Consider the following 23092-nt stretch of genomic DNA (forward strand, 5'->3'; position numbering starts at 1 on the left):
TTTGACACATGAAAAAAGGGGTGTGGTTTAAATATATAAAACATTATACTAAGGTTTTCATAGCCCCTGAAAAGTACCAAAATTGAGGTCAATACTGAAAAATGATTATGGAGTCCAAGTAGATCCACTGTGAAAAGAGTTAAGTATACTTTATTGGACCTGTGCACTGTATCCAGAAATAAGCCTCCTTTTATCGATCAATACTCTGCAGAAAACAACAAATACTACTTGTGTGTTTATAGGTTCAGGTGTGGCTTTTAGTCAGTAATGTGTTTGTTCCTCAGGTTTATTCTACCATAAATCATATGATCAATGTTTGGTTGTACAGGGTGTTGAATCTGTTGGATTTATTGTCCTGTCAACAGCTAGGGTGATTTTTGAGGCAGTGTCTACTTGCAGTAGCTGATGGCTACCACACTGAACAACATATGGGAGGTGTGTTATATGCCATCCAGAGCAATTAGGGGAAAGTATTTACTCGAGAACACAACTACATAACAGTAAAAGTTGTGATCTCTACTTCCTGAGGAACACCAACAGGTGGAGAGGAAACCATACATCTCGGAGCTTTGCCAACAATTGTAATGTATAATTTTCTGCTGGCTTTACTAGTAAAAATTATTTAACGTAGATAGAGAAGTTAGACTTCTGTCTAAACCAGGCAACGTGAGCCCCATTCACCACTGCCAACAGGCTCGATGTTAATATTTGCAATAGCTGGTGTAACATCAAATGTTTGGAGTAATAGGCAACTTTACTCTTCCCAACCAGTGAAACATCCTCTGTTGATGGGATGGCACAAACAAGTAAGACTGCAATGGGCATGTGATCATTGGAATATAAAGTCTTTACAAAAACATTCCACTGGTCTGATGAAAGCCACTTTTTACTTAAGTCTGACCATCAAATATGACGTACCATACCATCAGAATTACAGTCTCGGAGACAACAACTTGGTGGCGTTACTGTTAGGGGATGCTTTTCTCTGACTTGTAAGCTTTGGTCCGTGATGGAATTTTAATGGGCAGATGTACAGATGCCTATCCATGGGCAGATTGGCTTATTCTAGTGGACGATGACACACCACACAGAGCCCAACTATTACAAGACTGTCTTCAACGAGAAGTGATAGTGACATTTCACAGACATGAACCTTATCAAGCATAGGAGGGGCTATCTTTCACAAAAAGTTAATGCGCAACATCCAAAATGCCAAACAAATGAAAAATTTTGGGCTGAATTGATTCAGGAGTGGCAGAGGTTCACCCAGAACAAACTTGTGGTTTGGTCAGTAGAATTAGACCAATACCACAAGAAGCATGGCAGCTAGATCTAATATTGACATTTTCTCACCCTACAGAACTCACCGATTAGTTATCGTCTCGATCAAGATACGTGTTTACATATCTGTAAATAAGACACGATTACAGTTGAACTTTTATCGTAACTTTGGGAATGCCTGTTTGAGCATATCTTTTTAAAGTGATGCACCAGTTTTTCCTATTGAGTTTTTATACAAAATTTATTTTTGTTAGATGCCTAAAATTACATTGCTATATATCCTGTTGAGTTTTAAATGTCTCTTGAATACAGCAAACAAAATTAAGCCCAGTCTAAGATATGAGTGGTCACTTAATGGGCTTATTGTACATTTATTAAAATCAATTAAACAGCTCTGTTAAGAACTATCATTACTACATCAATGTTATTTGTAAAATTGTAATTCAAAGAATTATAAGACAAGAATTTAAGTTAATTCAAAATATTTATTACAGAAAACATTTTAAAATTATTTGATCACAATTCAACATGATAAACTTATGTATATATAAACCAGTGCTAAATTGATTTCTATCACTGCTGTAAAGTAACTGATGCTGAAAACTTGGACACTTCTCCATTTTTAAGAATCTGTCCAGGACAATATTAAAGTGTATGTTGATTACGTCACATGACCATTGGTCAGTGGGGTCGTAGTCGAGTCACATGCTCTGTGGAAGTAATCAGGGCGAAGGCGAGGGACTCCACTGAAACCAGACAAAATGTCACACAGAATTATTCACTTATAGATAAACATATACAGTGGTGATACAGAAACAACGATGTAGGAGGCATGGTATAACCACTTAAACCTTTGAAATTCCACCATACTGAATTGTTCAAAGCATTAAAAGACTCTGATCTCTACCAAGATCTTAACATGGAGGGATTCTCAAACCACAAGGCAATAGTGTACTATTGCAACCCAGAGAAACACTGGCTGAAATATACCACTCAGCTAGAGAGAATTTCTCTACAGCTCGATCAACTGAGTTTTGCACTAGTAAGTCAGAGGTCCTTCATTAAAATCCTAGCAAAAGTATTGAAATAAATAATGACCTCTTTTAAATAACGAAAACAGAGAGTGGAAATTCCATTGTCCATTATATAAGTTCTGAGAGTTTGGTTTTCTAAAGCAATGATACCAAGATGAGATAATGTGCTCTGTCATTGGATTAATTAAATAAACTAATTTGTAGACAACCTAAACTCAAACGACTTTCAAAAGTGACCTCATCATACCTAAATTATGCATGATTAATCACCTTGCTCTCATAACACTGTGGTGTACTGTGGTGTACTGTGGTGAACTGTGGTGTACTGTGTGTACTGGGGTGTACTGTGGTGTACTGTGATATACTATGGTGTACTGTGTGTACTGGGGTGAACTGTAGTGTACTGTGGTGTACTGTGATATACTATGGTGTACTGTGTGTACTGTGGTGAACTGTGATGTACTGCGTGTACTGTGGTATACTGTGTGTGCTGTGTGTACTGTGGTGTACTGTGTGTACTGTGGTGTACTGTGTGTACTGTGGTGAACTGTGGTGTACTGTGTGTACTGTGGTATACTGTGTGTACTTTGGTGTACTGTGTGTACAGTGGTGTACTGTGTGTACATTGGTGTACTGTGTGTACTGTGGTATACTGTGTGTACTGTGGTGAACTGTGGTGTACTGTGTGTACTGTGGTATACTGTGTGTACTTTGGTGTACTGTGTGTACTATGGCGAACTGTGGTGTACTGTGGTATACTGTGTGTACTTTGGTGTACTGTGTGTACAGTGGTATACTGTGTGTACTGTGGTGTACTGTGTGTACTGTGGTATACTGTGTGTACTTTGGTGTACTGTGTGTACAGTGGTGTACTGTGTGTACTGTGGTATACTGTGTGTACTGTGGTGTACTGTGTGTACTGTGTGTACTGTGGTGAACTGTGGTGTACTGTGTGTACTGTGGTATACTGTGTGTACTTTGATGTACTGTGTGTACAGTGGTGTACTGTGGTATACTGTGTGTACTGTGGTGTACTGTGTGTACTATGGCGAACTGTGGTGTACTGTGGTATACTGTGTGTACTTTGGTGTACTGTGTGTACAGTGGTGTACTGTGTGTACTGTGTGTACAGTGGTGTACTGTGTGTACTGTGGTGTACTGTGGTGTACTGTGGTACACTGTGGTACTTACAGTGAGGAAATGAGCCTCTTTTGATGACGTTGTTAAGGAAGGAGGCCAGAAACTGGATACAGCGAGAAAATTCTACCTCAATCTCTTGTACAGTCTTTATACTGAAATACAATGTTATAGATATAGACTGTAAGTCAATAGTTATATTCTATTTAAATACAATGTTATATTTCTACCGAAATACAATGTTACATTTCTACCGAAATACAATGTTACATTTCTACCGAAATACAATGTTACATTTCTACCGAAATACAATGTTATATTTCTACTGAAATACAATGTTACATTTCTACTGAAATACATTTGGAAGTCAATAGTTATATTCTATTTAAATGGACTTTCTTCCTACTGAAATACAAATGTTACAGTTGTATTGCTATTCAAATACAACATTCAATTCCTACTGAATTATGCTGTTACCGTTATATTTCTTCTCAAATAAAATGCAATAGGAAGTCTAAAGTGAAACTTTCAATTATTAAAACTGAATGTCATTACACCAACAATTCTATGACAATCCATAGTGTAATGTTATGAATAAGGAGAGAGCTTGAACCCTGTGTTTTTCAACAACAAGGAAGTGAAAGACTATACTAATCCATAATCTAAGCTTCAACTCTTTTTCTGTATGCCACTGTACAGGTTGACAAAGCTTAGTCTGTATGCCACTGTACAGGTTGACAAAGCTTAGTCTGTAGGCCACTGTATAGGTTAATAACTAAGGCTGCAGGCTACTGTATAGGTTGATAGCTTAGGCTGCATGCTACTGTATAGGTTGATAGCTAAGGCTGCAGACTACTGTATAGGTTGATAGCTAAGGCTGCATGCTACTGTATAGGTTGATAGCTAAGGCTGCAGGCTACTGTATAGGTTGATAGCTTAGGCTGCAGGCCACTGTATAGGTTGATAACTAAGGCTGCAACCTACTGTATAGGTTGATAACTAAGGCTGCAGCCTACAATATAGGTTGATAACTAAGGCTGCAGGCCACTGTATAGGTTGATGGCTTAGGCTGCAGTCTTATGTATAGGTTGATAGTTTGGGCTGTTGATAACTAAGCTGCAGCCTACTATATTTTTTGCATTGATAGTTTGGGCTGTTGGGTTTTTTACATCAAGCTCTTGATAAAATCATGAAAAATTGCACCATATGAAAACAACATCTTTACATGTTTTGATGTTACGATCCTGAGTTGATACCTGATGTGATGAATGCCTTTGTCCCAAAGATTGTGGAAAGTCAAAATGAGGTTGAGGACCTTCATCACAGCTTCTTTGAGGAACTTGACTTTCTTGTGGAGAAGACATCTCTCGTGAATCTTGTGGATGTAGTCGTTGTGAATTTTGATGATTTGGTCAAGGTCCCTCGCTTTCTCAATCTCTGTCTGAAACTCCAGCCCTGTGCTGTGTAATATCTTATTAAAGACAAAAACATTATAAAAGTATAGATAAAAAACATTACCAGATGCCAAAAACAGATCAACAATTGAAAACAAGAGTCCCAATGGGCCTGCAGTGCTCACCTGATAACTTATATACCAACCAAATATCATGCACCTATGTTCATGAGAAGAAGTTATTTTAACAAATTTGACCCCTGAATGTAAGTCAAGGTCATTTCTTTTTACAAACCTTTTTGGGCTTTATCCTTGGAACATACCAGCTAAATATGAAAAAATTAGTCATTTGGTTATTGAGAAGAAGTTGTTTTAAGGAAAAAGTTGACGCTGGACACCATGCTATGACATAAGCTCACCTGACCTAACAATAATCATGCCCAATTGTTACAGACCACATCATTTAGACCTTTCCACATCTCCTAAAGACCATGAAGGGTTTTGGCCATGATTCTGGTTTACATTAATTCTGTTATATTATAATCTAAGTAGCACTGTTGCTGATATGACATCATTAAAATACTGTCCTGATAACTGTTTCTAGGCAGTCGGAAGTACTCGTTACGTATAAATGAGAAATTTAATGAGATGACCTGTCATGTATTACATATGATGGCAAAGTGTTTCTTTCACTGACTGTGACTAATACTGTAGATCAATTATATTTCGCATGGGATTTGTTTTCGCGTTCAAACACAAGGAGAGTCAAATGGAATTCATATCTTTCGTGATTAATGATATGACAATAACTCTTGATAACATCCATGCTGATTTCGTTACTGGTATCAAAGTCCATATATCTAATAACCCCTCGTATGCATGAATGTGAAGTCATTTCTAGATCACCATTCATGAAATCATGTATTCGTGAATATGTCTGAAGAGGTTAGGTTGTGAAATAAAGCATTCGCTAAATCCAATTGATTTACAGTATGTAAAAAGATGATCTTGTTTTTTTTTAATTTTATTTGCGATACGCTTAAATGAAAGGAAAATATTCTACCACAACTTAACACTATATATTGTTTTTCAAAAACTTCAGCAAATAACACTGTTCAAATGAAACCATATTTGTAGAAATCCACATAGAAGGATTGTGAGTCAAAGATATTCAATTACACCAGTACATCACAAAATCTCCAAATACAATGTGGTAAGAACAACTGTTACTGCCATGAAACAACTTTTTTGATATATAACATGGTATATGATTATACAAGTGTTCAAGATTTATCATGATCTCGGCTACTTGGTTGCGAAGGTAGAGACAGGTATTTACACACATACACATACAATGTTAACTCAGTTCCATTCATGTGTATATGTGTCAAAAATCTAAAATCAAAACATATATGAAATTTAAATAGATTACTTACCCTCGTCATGATATAATTATGTAGACTGTTCACAAAAAATAATAGCCTCATTCGGAGAACGTGAACCCTGTGGACACGAGCTGAAGCAGGGAGTTCCTCATTAAGGGCAAGTAACTCTTCTTGTGAGTTATTATACACAAGATCTTCTTTTTCCAGATCTAGAAATTAACAGAAAACATAATGATAGAACACTGTATGATATCTTTAGTTTGTAAATTTTACTTATGAAAAGTAATTTTTACACGATTTATAAATTTGTAAATTGTAACTATAAATTTACTTAAAATGGACAAAGTCTGCGAATAAAAGAATTTTATGATAATATATTGTACCTACCAAAGAATCGTAGCTCATCCAGACAGTACTTTGCTCGTTTGATCTGCAGTAGGAAACTAAACACCTGGTTATAGATTTTCTGGCACTTCGTATTAATTACAACATCTACAGGCCACGGGACCTACAATGTATGTCATTCATGCTAGATGTTACACAGCATTTGATTGGTCAATCAAAAAAATAAACATGCAGTGGTATAACCATGACAGAGTGTCTGCAAATTTTTGGTTTGCATTTGAAGTCTGGATGATGGTTATAGTTTGTGATCCTGACTATCATAACATCATGAATATTAATGAAATTCTGCCTCACTTTGAATGTTACCTGCATCACATTTTGATAGAGTAACATCCATCTCCAAAAACAGAACAGAGAAAAATAAGAAAAAAAAAAAAATATGTGATTGTATTTTTAGTTGTTAGAGATAATGTGAACTAGAACAAGGATAATCCTACATGCCAGTAATCTTCAATTTGAGATAATGTTATAATGAGGTGCCCTTGTAAAGTTCAAAACAGAGAAAGAATACAGTGGGTGGTCGGGTGGTGCAGTGGTAATGCACTCGCCTTTCACCTAGCCGACCGGGGTTTGATTCCCGGAACAGACGTGAAAAGGTAAGGGGTCACCTGCCTGACCATGTGGGTTTTCCCCGGGTACTCCGGTTTCCTCCCACAGTAAGACCCCTCGCGCGCTTACATCCGGGCCAACAAGAGTGATTAGTATAAGTTGACATAACTTGTTTCGTAATTGTTGTAAAATAAATAAAGTTTATATATTATATAGTAAGAATACAGTTCAACCTCATTATCTCGAAGTCAGCAAGACGATGGGAAAACTTTGGGTTATCAGAGTATTCAATATAAGTAAAGTTTAAATGCTAAGTCTAAATTGTGATTGGGACAGACAAAATACTTCAAATTATACCTGAGCACATAATTATGAAACCGTTCTCACGCTCAAGCATGAATTTTGTGCTTAAGCCTTATGTCTTGTATAAGTTAAAGGTTAATAAATAAGGCTGATTTTGCAGAAGATTTTAACAAAAAATGTGAAAGGACTTCAAGGTTTAAATTTGACATTTGTATTATTTTATATGATGAATTATAAAAAAAATTGCTTGAGCACAAAATCTATGCTTGAGCATGAGAATGATTTCATGAATATGGGCACTGGTCTTTGAGTTATAAAAGTTTGAGATATTGAGATTCAACTGTATCTACCTATTACACATTATAAACATACCGCCAGTATTTCTATGCTACATGATAGACCTTTATCATGGTCAGTTCTATACAGTCATGTTTGTAGAATATTTTACCTTATATGGGACATGATGGGATCAGTAATGGAATATTTTACCTTATATGGGATATGATGGGATCAGTAATGGAATATTTTACCTTATATGGGATATGATGGGATCAGTAATGGAATATTTTACCTTATATGGGATATGACGGGATCAGTAATGTAATATTTTACCTTATATGGGATATGATAGGATCAGTAATGGAATATTTTACCTTATATGGGACATGATGGGATCAGTAATGTAATATTTTACCTTATATGGGATATGTTGGGATCAGTTATGGAATATTTTACCTTATATGGGATATGATGGGATCAGTAATGTAATATTTTACCTTATATGGGATATGATGGGATCAGTAATGGAATATTTTACCTTATATTGAAGTGTCATACAATCAGTGACATTAATCGGGTTTGGCTCTGAGGAGGAAGGCAAGGGGCTGATCTCTATCGTCAGTCTGAAACACATCACAAAATCCATTATCTGCATGTAAGTATGTACGTACAAACTGAATCACATCACAAAATCCATTATCTGTATGCATGTATGTACATGCAAACTAAATCACATTACAAAATCCATTATCTGTATGTATGTATGTACGTACAAACTGAATCAAATTACAAAATTCATAATATGTATGTATGTATGTACGCACAAACTGAAAACTTTCTGTCCTCAAATCTTGAAGACAAGCTGTAACCTTTCTCTCCACGATATTTAATCCGCCTGACCACTGGTTTTCTAAAGACAACTTTAGTTAAAATTTACGTAACATTTCTTCAGGAGTTTTTTTTTAAACCTTGTTTATACCATATCAATGTAAATGTTGCCATTAGTCCCAGAAACAATCACAAATCAATACACCAGTACTTAGATTAACAACACCAGCCCTTATTATCTAATGCTAAAGGGACCAACACATCTACAAGAGGGAGATGAGCTTATAACTGATATAGCCTTTGCTGGGTACCAAACATGGAACTGTTGTTGTAAAAATATGGCAACAGTTTACATCAACAAAGGTCATTCATTTTAGTTTTGTTCGTAACAGTGTACCTGTTGACTTCATCTGGAAAGTAAGTCTGTAATGCCTCCTGTAGTGTTAGGTTGATGGAGGAAGCATCTCTCCAATGTTCATGAAGGCGGATCTGTAATAAAAAGCAACTGTATGAACTACAATGTCACTGTCTCTTCATCAAAATCACACACTAAATAACTCAGATAAATTTCAAAGGTGTGGTGTTACAGTGGAAATGGCGTGCAGGGTGAATATATAAAATTGTGTGTTACAGTGGAAATAGCCAGTAGGGTGAATATGTAAGGTGTGTGTTACAGTGGAAATGGCCAGTAGGGTGAATATATAAAGTTGTGTGTTACAGTGGAAATGACCAGTAGGGTGAATATATAAGGTTGTGTGTTACAGTGGAAATGACCAGTAGGGTGAATATATAAGGTTGTGTGATACTATAAGGTTGTGTGTTACAGTGGAAATAGCCTGTAGGGTGAATATATAAGGTGTGTGTGTTATAGTGGAAATGACCAGTAGGGTGAATATATGTGGTGTGTGTTACAGTGGAAATGACCAGTAGGATGAATATATAAGGTGTGGTGTTGGAAAGGCAACATCTGTATGTATTTAAAGGTAAATTTAACAACAAACAAAAATAAACAGTATTATACAAGGGTAAAAATAATGGGGAATTTTTCCAATGTACAGCATTAAACCTAATACAATTACCTTGTCAAATATGGGAGCATAGAATTCAAACATGGTGTCTCCTGCTTCCATCAAAAAGAAACGCTGAAAAAAAATTGTTTGATCAATTATCGATGTGATTCTATAATACAACAATGGAGTATGTTACAGCCATCCTACAAAACAATATCAGAGCTAGTTCATTCTTTACTCTATCACAAAACTGGATTATCTCAGCTGCTATACATGAATTCATGTGTCAATGTCTTCAAGACAAATCTGCAGTAGAAAAAGAGTGTATGCTGAATAAAAAATTAAACATCAAACAACGGATCTGTCCTTCTCGGACTTGTAAGTGATGCTTGGTGCTTTAATTGTGGAAATCTTGAGGGTGAGTTAAAAAATCAAAATGGGCTGAGGCTATGTTTAAATATAGTCAGGGAAGATATTGTTTGGTTGATGAAGCAGAAGATGTTAATTCTTCTGGAACACCTGGTCTAATTCCCCTAGTACTATTTTAAGTGTCTTCAATATACAAATATATATTGTGTTAACTCATCATTATATACTATTTGTTTTAAGTTTTTCTCAGAGGTCAGGACCTCAACGAGTAAAACTCACCCTCATAGAAGCTAGGTACTCCATAAGGTGGTACTCATTTTTGAGCATAACCACAAGGTGAGTACAGATTTTGGAATATTGTTGTTGGATGTGGGGATAAAGACATTCCTGTAGCATAACTGACAATGGCTGGAGACCATTCCTTGTTAGCTGGACAGCACTACAACAGACAATCACATAATTAATATATGACCATTTTTAAGGCAGATAGTACAATAATACAAAAGACAGAAAACCAAAGAGAGTTCAGGCTCACATAGATGTAATCCTTACCTCCTGATATTTTTATTTTCAAAATTTGACCTTTAACCTTGACACATGGCCAACAAAATCTCACCAAGTATATACATGATGAGATGATGTGAATATGAACTACAAGTAATTCTGTTGACAGATATACTATCTTGTACACAAACTAAAAGTGGTAGAGTATGAACTTTAACCCTTGAACTTTAACCAATGACCAATAATAAAGCTAATTAGGTGTAAAAAATCTTACTATACTATATTATATTTATGAACTAAATCTATAGAAGGATTTTTGAAATATCTTGTATACAAGCTTTTTATATGCATGCATAGCTAGTACTCCTAATACCACTACTTGCTGGTACTATAAAATACAGCTATGTATGACATTTAGCTTAATGGCAATTAAAAAACAGATTTATAGTTACTAATATGTTTGGTAGCACAAACACACACCTGTCACAAAGATTCTCAGAGGTAACACTGTCAGGAGAGAACTTATCCAAACAAGCTGTGAAGACTGTGTCAAAATTGATCCTCAACAGTCGGTCATATGTCCCCCGTATGTTCATCTGATCCTCAATCTGCTGGGTGAAGATAGACTTGTCGAGGGCAGGCATCTCGGCCTGGCTGTCATCTTCCTCGGAACTTTCTGAAGTCAGGAGATTTTCTAGAGATTCAAGAAAGGTATCGTACAAAGGTGTGGCCTTGTAAACTGAAATAAAACAATATACAATGTTATCAGAAGTTTACCAGCATTTTTGTGGTATTTGTTTTGTATCTGTTGCTAAAGTAATTCAAGATTATATTACACATCTTATGATGAGATTTTTCCATATTAATAATAAGCACAGGTATCGTGATCAGCCCACTGATGTTAATCAACTTTTCAGTAGAATTAAGAACAAACAGTATATACCTATATTGAAATAAGTCCATTGCTTGAGCTGGAGTCAGGGGATATAAATAGGACTTATTGCAAGATAAATACAACACTGATAATCATTAACAAAACTGGAGTCCGGGGATATAAATAGGACTTATTGCAAGATAAATACAACACTGATAATCATTAACAAAACAACGTATTTCAGAATGCCTAAATTTCAAACTCCCCCATCCATTACACTCTAACAGATCAGCACATCAATATTAACAGGTACATTCATGATATCTGCTGAAAAATCACTGCATAGAAGCTGTAACATGATCAATCACTAATTTAGCAATTTTAATTAAAAGCAAAAAGTGTAAAAGAAGATTTCTACTAAAAATTAATACATTTCAACTATAACCATAAATCATCTATTCCAAAATGAGTTTTCTTTCAAGAAATAATGCCATGCATTCTGAGTATGTAGATTTAGTGATTTGTTCAAATATACAAACCAATTTTAAAGGACCATCTTCTGACGACTTTCACTTTAATAGTCACTCCCACTCACTCTCGATTGTTTCAGAGAAATGTATAAAGGATTCAAATCATCAGGATTTTAACATATTTTATGTTCACTCTGAAAGATATGAAATGGACAACCAATTAAGATCATACTTTGCTAAGCATTTAACACTAAAATAAAAGTATTATTATGAATACTCACAAATATCATCTTGTTTGCCAACGACATCCCTTAAGCGCCCAAGCCCTTGGAACATTTCCATTGACTTCCCAGCTAGCACAATCTCAAGGAGGATAGGTTGTAGAAACTTGGGTGCCCAATGTGAGATCATACCTGTCCAAAAAAAAAAAAAAAAAAACTCAAGCTAAGTTCTTAAACAAAAGAATACCACTGAAACTGATGAATGCTCACTTGAAAGCAACTTTATTGGACACAAAATTTTAACAAAGTGCCATAATTCTGAATTTGGTATAGTGCACATTCTCTTAACATGACCAATCTATACACCAAGTTTCATGATCCTAATTTTAATGCAAGCTATACTCATGACAAAATTTTAACAAACAGAAATAAGTCTATACTGAGAGTTCATGGGTCTGGACTTTGCACCACTGCATCTTCTTTAGTATGGCAGATGTAGACATCATGTTTCAATATCCATGCAAAGTAATGCTCTGGACACAAAATTTAAGCGAAGGGCAATAACTCTGTCATTGAGAGATCAAGTGCCCTGAATTTGGTGTACTGCACATTGTTTTAGTATGATCAATGTATACACTAACTTTCATGATCCTTGCTTAACTGTGAGCACAGCTTTGGACAGGAGATTTTTAACAAAGGACAATAACTCTGTAAATAAGGGGTTGTGGGTCCTAACAATGGTACAATGCACATTGTCTTCGTATAATCAATGTACACACCAAGTTTCATTATTCTAGTATCAATGCAAGCAAAGTAATACCTGAAACACAAAATTTTAACAAAGGGCAGTAATTCTGTAATTGAAGGATCGAGGGCCCTGAATTTGGTAAACTGCACATCCCCTTAGTATAACCAATGTGTACAACAAGTTTCATGATCCTTGCTTTACTGTGAGTGTAGTTATGCTCCGGACACAAAAGGGGATGGAGGGATGGACAAAGTGGCGTCCATCTGTTCCCATGAAAATATTTGCGGGGCATAAAAAAATACTGTGTAGACAGTATTCCAAATGATAAAACAAAATATAGAATTCACAGCTTTTACTTTTTACAGAACTGGGAGAGCCAAAATTAAACTGTACACCAACTGATAAAAAATTCTGTCCACAAATCTGTCTGTTAAGGACATGTTAGTGAAAGCCCTTTGGATCCGGAAATTAATGTTGACAATACCAATACTGATGCTTCTTACAAAATAGAGTAACTATCTGACCTTTGCCCTGAGTGGTATCCAGTGACCTTGACCCTGCTTGTCGTGACTCCTCCATCAGACTTTGATCCGATGGGATATGGATGGTGAAAGCTGTCTCCCAAAAACTTTCATCCAAGGAGCGGACATTTTCATTCCTATAGGAAAGTATCATATCATTACCAACATTTACCCTGCACTAAGCCTTAGATGGCAAAAAAATTACATCCAACTCAAAGTCTAGGGGTGGGCTTATTACCGGACAATGAAGCGGTTTGATGAGATAAAGATAAACTAGGCATATATACCTAATACAGACACTTTTTTCAGCATATCATGAAATTTGAGCAGATTTAGCACAATGATGAATCAGTGCACCTTCAATACCTACAATATAACAAAATTATAACTGGCATTATCTGAATTAGCACGAAGTGCTAGAATATGCTTAATAAGGTTCTACAGACTGAACTCTGACACCATAAATGTGACGACTGACCTTTTGACGATAAACTCCTCCATTGGATCAGGCAGGTTGCCCTTAGTTACCCAGGCATCTATGATGTCTAGGTATGGTCTGCAGGTCTGGATCCACATGGGTAGTAACATATTCATCTTAAACAGAAAGAAAACAGGATCTTTACCCAAAATGAAACCCTGTTAATCATCTCGTGATATCACATAACCTGTATTATGTAACACTGAACCATGAATTCATCTGTGGTACTGTCATAATTGACCTTTGCATACAAATCCTGTATAAAATGATGTTACTACAGTGATGTTTCCCAGTTGGTGACCGATTTGCTGATTATAATCCATTAAGATGCTATAGCCATGAGCTTGATTTAGGACTGGCAGCTATATGCCAAAAATAGAGATAATGAGAATGAGATTAACTCTACATATACTGCCTCCGCCCTATAAAATAGTAGTCGTATAACAAACATTTAACCCGTCAATAATACACATATAACTACAGAGAGCAGGGAACTCACCATTTCAGAAGTGAAGTTCCCCATGGCATCATGCTCCAGCACAGTGTCATACAAAATGCTGAGTAAATGGGAGGCTTTCTGATAGTTTCCTGGCATCCATTCTGCTTCTTTCACTCCTTTTTCATAAACTGAATGAATGACCTTCACCTTTGGTAACCATGGTTTCAGATTGGTGTGCAGCATGGCCAAGGTGAAGGTTTCCTCTACAGCAAATTAAAAGATAGCAATTTATTTCCTCATTTATCCACAGGTGAACAAATTATCTCTGACTCAAAGTCAGCAGTGGGCTTTTTACATATCAGGAAAATAAACACCATTAGCTAGTAGTTTTATGGTTAGACGTCGGGGTGCTTATCAGTAACCATGGACTAGCTGTTGGATATATGGAGTATATGTGGTCAGTGTCTTAAAATATAAGCTGTATTTTGGCAAGGGTGAAGAAAGACAAAAGTGTCTTTCTGTCCCTCAAAACTTCATCAATTGTGTTGCCCTATCTTTGTTTATCTGATGTTGACATTACACTGAATTTTGCCTGATGACGTATACATGTACATCAAAATAATTGTTCCACGCAGAAATATAATTCCAATCATCAATTTTATGAATTTTCGTAATTAAACTTGGTCATTTCAACATATAAAATAGCTTATTTCGACATATAGTTAAATGGAATTTTTAAGTAAATTCAGAAAGTAATTTTGTCAAAATCAACACATGTGATAAAATACAGCTGTTTTCTGCCATCGCTGAATACAGCCAAAATATGTGTCAGGTGTATTCCGACAATGGCAGTGCCAGCTGCTGGATAAAGAAGGTATATACTACAGTCTTCAGACACATTTATCAATATTATGTTCCAAGTTAATGGGAAAAACACTCACCTTGTTTGATTATAATTTTCTCTATCTTGGTAAGTTCTTGTCGCAAACTCTTTATACAGTGAGCTACAACTTGTGAGAAGGCTTGAAGGGTCTGACAGATGCCACGCCCACTTGTCGTCCCACTGCTGTCACCGTAGCAACAGCTCTGGTTGATAACCTCTTGTTGGAACTTGAGCAGATTGTGGATGTATGCAGCATGTTCTATGAATTCCTCCAGGAATGCCTCTAAGGAATTCTGTCATTCACAAGAACACAGTGTATAATGACACAATTATAGCCTATTGATAAAGTCAACTCATGGTTTTACTAACCTAAGAAAAGGTATTAAGCGAGCCAGAAATCAGAAGTTATTTTTCCTTAATGCAGTAACTCTATTTATCAGCTTATAAAAAATAAAAAATGACTCCCTCCCCTCCTCCCCCTCGGCAACCCACATTTCATGGAATATACAAATGAACTGGTGCTTTATATGTGTCATGTATAGCATTGTTACTAAATCAACTAGATATGTTGACTTCCTACCCACCATAAGTAAATAAAGAAACTTACATCTGTCAGGTGAGATAGAACGACATCCTCCCGTACCAGAAACCGATGGCCATTGTAGATAAAAATAAAAAGGTCCGTCACTCCACCAAGCATCCTGTAAGTCAAAAATAATGCCAGTCGATCATTTTCCTAATTCAATGATTTAGATATCATGTTCATATGCAACAACAGATAAAAAATTTTGAAAGAGAAACAAGTAACTACAACACAATAACCAGTTACCCTAAAGTCCAATACCATACCTCATATTTGTTCTTTATCCACTTTTATACGTACAGAGAACAAGATATACGCTATGGGACTATCAGACCATGTGTTCACATAGCCATGATTGTCATGGCATCAATCTCACAGTTTCAACACTGAATTTCATGCTCTAGAAATTTACAATTTGATGTTAGGAAAGTAAAGTTAACTAATTTTACAAGAGATCCCAGAAGCATCTCGTCACAAACCATTGTTTGCTCTTTACACATTTTCAGAAGTTGCATTTTTTTCGCATCTTTTGCATTCTTTTCCTCTGTTTTGGCTCTTGATTGAATTTTAAAATTCCTCTTAAGAAACAGCAATAATAATCTTTCACTGCTAAATCCGAGAAGGCTGACAGTCAGTGCTGTTATTTTTCTGGTCAGTCTCAAAATCAAACGAGAACAGCTTTGGACTGAGGGGTCCCTACATATGAAATTTGAGAAATCCAACTTGTACATATCAAGAAATAGTGATAACTGAGAGAACTCTCGTCAAACGGACAACCATGAAAATATGACATAAGTAAAGAACGTTTTAGTAACTTGTAGTTTAATGTAAGTAAAAAGATTTGGTCAATCACCAATTAAAAGATATTAATATGTATTCAAGTAGATACCACAGAATTTCCCTGATTAGATTTGTTTCTGTGATAACAGTCTGTTCCCTTTTGGTGTACAGTGGACGGGACCTCTGTTTGTAAGACTCCCTGTAGACAGAGAAAGTAAGCAGATTACTACATGTATTAACCATAACATAAAGAAATGAAAAATGTCCTATGGTAAATTATAAGATCTGTTTATATGTATGGTTTTAGACAAAATCAGTGATATTGGTTGATGATTAGAAACATTTAAATATCCCTGTAATTCAACTTGCATACATATAAACAGCATTAAGCATTCATTTTTTATATCTTGAATGATTGAAATTGTTATTAAAGAAAATCAACATATTGCATTCATTTTTTTTTTAATCTTTAATGATTGAAATTGTTATTAAAGAAAATCAACATATTGCATTCATTTTTTTTTTTAATCTTTAATGATTGAAATTGTTATTAAAGAAATCGACATATTGCATTCTTTTTTTGTTTCTTTAATGATTGAAATTTTCATGAATGAAATCAACATATTGCGTATTCTGTAACAAAAATTCAAGAAAAATTTGCAATTGTATGTCTATATTCCCAGCAAATTAAAAAATTAAAAAATTCATAGATGTCTGTTGATGATAAAAATTTACAAACAGTATAACAAATAAAATCTTTAAAAGTTTCCTATTACTAGTAACATACATGCTTATTCTAAGCTTGTATTTATACTTTGTGAAAGTAATGAATTACAGGAACACAAACCTGCCCAAAGATGGGTAGACAGGGTGAAAATAATACATTTTAGAATCATAAAATACAAATATTTTGAAATTCAAATTCCAAAGACTTGTTTCAGAAACTAACCAATCACGATTCAGATTAGAAAATTGACGGTCTGTATCATCGGCACTCTGTCCGCACCAATACTGAACCATGATGTTCCTCGTCAGCCAATCAAATCCTGTCTCTACAGTAGGTAAGCTGTCTACAGCAACCAATGTACTTTCATCAGGTTGTATGGTTGATAAACTAACTTCAGGAAATGGAGGTGGGGCAGAACCATCAGACGTATCCTGATCATCTCCCCTTGGAGAATTCTCCTTGTCCTCCTCATCTTCATCAATCCAGTCATCTTCAGACTAGAATGTTAATAATAATAAAAAATTCACATTTAGTCACCAACACGAGCCTCTGACTCAAAGTCATGGAATACTTATCTTTATTTGTTTACTTTTCTATTTATAGATAAGGACTTATCTGTCCATACCTATTGTACAACCTTACCTTGTAGAATACATCATAGTAAAAACTGAACCTGAAAAAGGTACTTCAGGGGCACAAACTGGTTACACTTGATCATGAGGTTATAGCAATTGAACCTCCCTATCTATATCTAAATATTTTGTTGATCACCCTGCATACCTGGGTTGTTAAAGCTCAAGTACAGAACAACCAAATCATCTTGGTACTCATATTGGCTCTATTTCTCAGTTTATGCTTTGTTGGTGATAAAGAAACACATCAGATGGCATTATTACCAAATATTATTGTCCTATGAATGTAGTTAGCAAATCCATTCTGTAAATGAGAATGGCAGACACCATTCTGTACAGACCCATCGTCTGTACATTTCTGAATCTCCCGTACGTAGGAAGCTACCAGTTGGGTATGAGTGATATTTATTGCTTAAATCTGGGAAAGTTGCTAATAGCAACATTTTCAAATTTCCCCCTATTGTCCAATCCCTCAGCGCCTTGAGGGGGTCAACCCCATTATCTGAACAATTTTGAATCCCCACTACCTAGGGATACGATCAATCTAACAGGAGTGATATCCCAAAAATAATAACACGTGGTAAGGACCATCTCGGGATCATTTCAGACAAGTTGGAGCTCAATCCCACTAGTGAAACTTTAGAAGAAGTTTGAAATAGGAAAACCATGATTGCGCTATCATGTTACAAAATGACCTGGCTGCTGTATCCAAGTTTGACAAGGTAAAAAAATAACACATTGTTGGCTATCTTTTCTTAACATTCCCACCAATTTTTAGCTCAATGGCACCAGTAGAACTGGAGAAGTTTAAAATATATTTTTCAAGGTGGCGGCTATGACAGCCATCTTGGATTTCAGACATACCCAAAAAAGTTTCAAATGTCAAAAGTTTCCGCATGGCAGACGGTGCACAATGACTATAGGTCATCATGACTTTTTGGGTCAGATGACCTAAAAATCATGTATCAGGTGATTGTGCTTTTAGAGCAAATCTACTTCTGGGCAAAGACAAATATTTTTATGGGAGGGCTCAAATGGCCCTGGAAGAATGTTTCCTGAATACAGTGCTTTATAAATCAGAAACATTATATATTCCTTGTGGCCTCTTGATCTAGTATTGTATCTTACCTCTATATCTGATAGGTATTGCTGGGACTGCTCTCGTTCGCCCTCCAATAGGTAGGCTGCCCAATCGAACGTGTCTTTTGGTGCTGTCAAACAAGAAAATTAAAAATAATATGCCATTCAAGTCATTTGCAAAATAGCTTATTGCTACTTCATAAATTTTTGACCCTAGCAAAGCACACAAGGGATCTTATTGAGGGAGCAAACTGGAATACCTGTGGCAAACCACTCTTTTTCATTTAGGTTTGTGTATTATTGACTTAGCATTATACTGTCCTATTTAACAATTAACATTCTTCTTTAAGAGCCATATCTTAAAGCCCATACAATGATAGGTTGATATGAGGTTTCTGCAATGGTGGATTAAGGGTTTCTGGAAGGGTGGGTTCAGGGTTTTGGGAATGGTAGATTTTGGGTTCTGCAATGGTGGATTAAGGGTTTCTGGAAGGGTGGGTTCAGGGTTTTGGCAATGGTGGGTTTTGGTTTCTTGAATGGTGGATTTAGGGTTTCGGGCATGATGGATTTCAGACTTCTGGGATTGTGGTTTTGGATGTCTGTAATGATGGATTATAAGTATAAAGTAGGGTAAATTAATGGTTTCTGGGAGAGTGGATTCGGAATTCCTTGGACAGTGGGTTAAGGGTTTCTGGGATTGTGGATTTTGGATTTCTGGGGTGTGGTTAGATTTTGTCTGGTATGTTGGAGATATTTTATGTACACTATACCTTCTTCCTTCGGGACTCTTGGTTGTTCCACATATTCTGTGAGGGTTGGAGAGTTCGACAGGTGCAATAACAGGGATAGAAGTGCGTAATGGGTATCAGTCTGAAAACAAAGTTTATTTAACTCAGAAAATATCGCCTAGGAATGAAAAAGTCAAAGAGACATTAATATTGACTGTTTTAACTGGTACACCATTTACAGCTTCAACAATCTGAAAACTAGAGTACTGATACATGACAGGATGGGTCTAGCATTGTGTCAGACTCTTAATCTGAATGTTACATTAATATAGAATATATCTTTACTACTTTATAAACAAAATAATATGTCTGTGAAATATCATTATATTTTCTAATTTAACCTTCACCTTAGACCTGGTGACCTGGCCATGAGTTGGGCAAATTCTCATTTGATTTCAACACATCGTGCTTCATGATGTCATTACAAAACATTCACCAGTAAAACAGTTCAAATTTGACCTCAACCTTGACCTTAAGTATCTGTCTATGAAAATTTTCAAATTTAACCAGGATCTTTCACCTGATGGCTTGACCTATTGTTGGTCAACAACTCTTTTCACTTCAGTCAATAACGCTTCATTGTGACATCAGTAAATATTTACCATTAACATTAAGATATAATATACTTTTGCTGTGAATACCGTTTCCGTTGATTGTAATGGTGACCTTGACATTCGACCTCTGAACACGAAAAGGAATTGAGAGCTAGTACTTTGTGTGAAGAGGCAATAGCGAACGCTTCAGTGTTATCATCCTAACACAACTGAAGACAAAGTTTGAGATTTTCAGCAACAACAACAACAACAAAAAACTCTGACAGAAAGATTGACAACCTGATTATTATAGGGCACTTCAATTTTCCTTGCTGGGCACTGATAATACAACCACATGTTGAAATAATATTGATTTGTTATTCTTGAGGACCAAAAAGAAATGTCTACATACTTTATAAAATGAAAAGCTTAGTAGAAATTAAACCAAAACCAAAGAAAAAAAATTGAGAGAAAACATTTCTATCACAGACAAACCTTTTTTAAGTTTTACCTTTTTCTAGCAATTAGTGATGAATTCAAATGTAAGTACCTTTCCTGTATCACGACCCTCATAGACAGGAGCCTCTAAGAACTCGTCACTTAATTTCTGTAAGGCATCTGCCTTCTGTTGTTGGGAATGAATCAAAAATTTGTTGATTGTGCTGGAAATAGATAATCAGATCATAAGAGCACATCTTGTTTAAAACAACTGTTTGGACAATTCAATGTTTCATGCATGAACACATTTAGCTTCCATTAAATAACCATAAGAGGCAACTAAACTTTATATATTTATTTTTTTCCTTTTCTTAATAGCCTTTTTTTTGGTCTCTCCTCACACTTTAGGTCATCCTCGATATTCCTGGGGTTACTATCACTTTCGCTCTCTGCACCCCTGGAACATTGTCAAAATTGAAGGCACAAGCAAATTAATTCGATTAGTTCAAGGAGAAAAAAACTGACCAATCACAGGCTGATAACCTTCTTTTGAAGATTACAAAAAAGCAACACCCAACTTCAGAGCTATTACAAAGTATGCAACCCTGAGATTCTTTTGATGTATATCAAAGAGTAAACTAGTTCTTTGTATTTAGCATCTGTCCACATGAGGGAAGTTAATGGTCCTATCTCAAAAATACGAAAATTATTTAAATAATACTTTAAAACAGTATACACATCACAGACGAATTAGTAAAGTGTAATGTATCAAGGTTTTATTTAAACCGATAATCTATACAGGATTTTTACTGATTTTCCATCACCACTATGGATGCTGGCCTGAATTATTGCAACATCAAGCAAATATTTAGGTCATATATAGATCCATGGCATCTTATTTTAAAGGGTCTTCTTACTGTATTTATCTTACAATAAACCTCAGGGGCAAATACCTGATCTCTGTGTCAAAGTCCGGTAGTGGGTTATAACAGGATAATGAAATAGCATTTGATGGTCAGCTTATCTCCAACAGATATGGGTGATTTTATTACATGACATGGGCTTATATCCGTATATATTAAGATATGTATTATAGTTCCATTTCACTGAAACGTGATTGTCAATGAAAAAACATTCAAAGTATTTTGGAATGTTCCAATACACCAGATAAGCACTCTGATTTTGATTCCTGAAGCTTGCCTGTTGAAAGTCTATAATTCAAAGCAGATGTAAATTCTGTTGGTCCACAAATAACCAGGAAAGTTTTTCAAATACATATATACAAACCCATTTAAAACATCAGTGACTTTGTGACTGTCAACATCTAGAAATCTATGGTACTTCACATTGGATGTGGCAAACTGGAGACACAGATTGAAATTTTCTTCTTTCTCCTGAAACAAAAATATAAAAGAAGATAAAAATTCGAAGTTTATTTACGTTTATAAAAAAAAATTGTTGAATTCTTTGTTTTCTGGTTTTAATTGTGCTCACATTAACCATGGAATCAAATGTAAGAATTAACATATATATTATCTGCCCAGTTTTTTAATTTTTGTTTTAAGTCAAGCCTAGTTTGTGCCAATAAATCTCTGACAAGTAAAGTTTTCAGTAAATTATGCCATTTTAAGTATATAGAACATGCACATTTTGAAACAAAGTACCTTTTCGCACATTCTAGGTCAGTCATAAATAGTTTTTTTTAATGTTCTCCCATTGTTGATAAAGGAATTAACTATATATTTGGGAAATTTGGCCGTATTAGGAAATAAATTCATTTTGGAATGGGGTCAATATGGCCCTACAGACAGAGCCCTTCTACCATACATATTGTACAGTCATAAGGAATCAATATTTACTTCTCTTTTAAGTCTCTGCACACATTGTATAATGTATATGTTAGTTCTTACATTTGATTCCATGGTTAATATGAGTCTAATCTAGGTGTTTTTTTTATAGTCTTTTTATATTTAGAGATATTTAACGTGTTCATCTGATAAACAGATTAAAATAGAACAAACATTCAATTTAGAAATGCAATGCAGCATTTGAGTGTTGCTGTCAACTATATAAAACGACACAATTCCAAAGATTGTTCTCAAAATGCTTATGTTTTACCACAGACTTCGTTAACTAAGTCCGTAGTTTCATATAAGCATCATACAAAGCAAAACTAGGACCACATTTTCCTGTCCTAACTATGGATTTTTCGTTTTAGTTAGCTCGATCACTTTGTATCTGGAATGTGAACAAGTAGTTACTTTTCGGTCATGAATATCTTAAACTTGACATTGTTGTTGATAATTGTATATATTACACATCACGAAGCAAAATAAAACAAACTTTACCCTAAATCCTGTTAAATTATGGATAAGTTCTCTTAAGTCATGTTCAAAGTTGTTCTTCCATCGCGCCATTGA

The 23092-nt window shown here is 35.3% G+C and overlaps 1 protein-coding gene across 1 annotated transcript; it reads right to left on the reverse strand.

The window, feature by feature from the left end:
• Positions 1 to 1823: 1823 nt before the first annotated feature.
• LOC132547635 (gamma-tubulin complex component 5-like) lies at positions 1824 to 23089 on the reverse strand. Its single transcript, XM_060211419.1, has 23 exons — positions 23021 to 23089; positions 21960 to 22066; positions 20785 to 20896; positions 19684 to 19783; positions 18962 to 19044; positions 17424 to 17698; positions 16584 to 16673; positions 15719 to 15812; positions 15170 to 15404; positions 14289 to 14491; positions 13790 to 13905; positions 13315 to 13448; positions 12103 to 12234; positions 10958 to 11216; positions 10253 to 10412; positions 9674 to 9736; positions 8992 to 9083; positions 8305 to 8389; positions 6618 to 6738; positions 6282 to 6439; positions 4709 to 4923; positions 3507 to 3607; positions 1824 to 2027 (listed from the first exon to the last, which is right to left on the reverse strand). Exons 1-23 carry the CDS (start codon positions 23087 to 23089, stop codon positions 1963 to 1965), a joined length of 3069 nt encoding a protein of 1022 aa, XP_060067402.1. The 3' UTR covers positions 1824 to 1962.
• Between the last annotated feature and the right edge of the window lie 3 nt (positions 23090 to 23092).

The sequence above is a fragment of the Ylistrum balloti genome, unplaced genomic scaffold (assembly GCF_031769215.1).
Source record: "Ylistrum balloti isolate Yb309-2 unplaced genomic scaffold, AGI_CSIRO_Ybal_v1 Utg369966, whole genome shotgun sequence".
Classification (NCBI taxonomy): domain Eukaryota; kingdom Metazoa; phylum Mollusca; class Bivalvia; order Pectinida; family Pectinidae; genus Ylistrum; species Ylistrum balloti.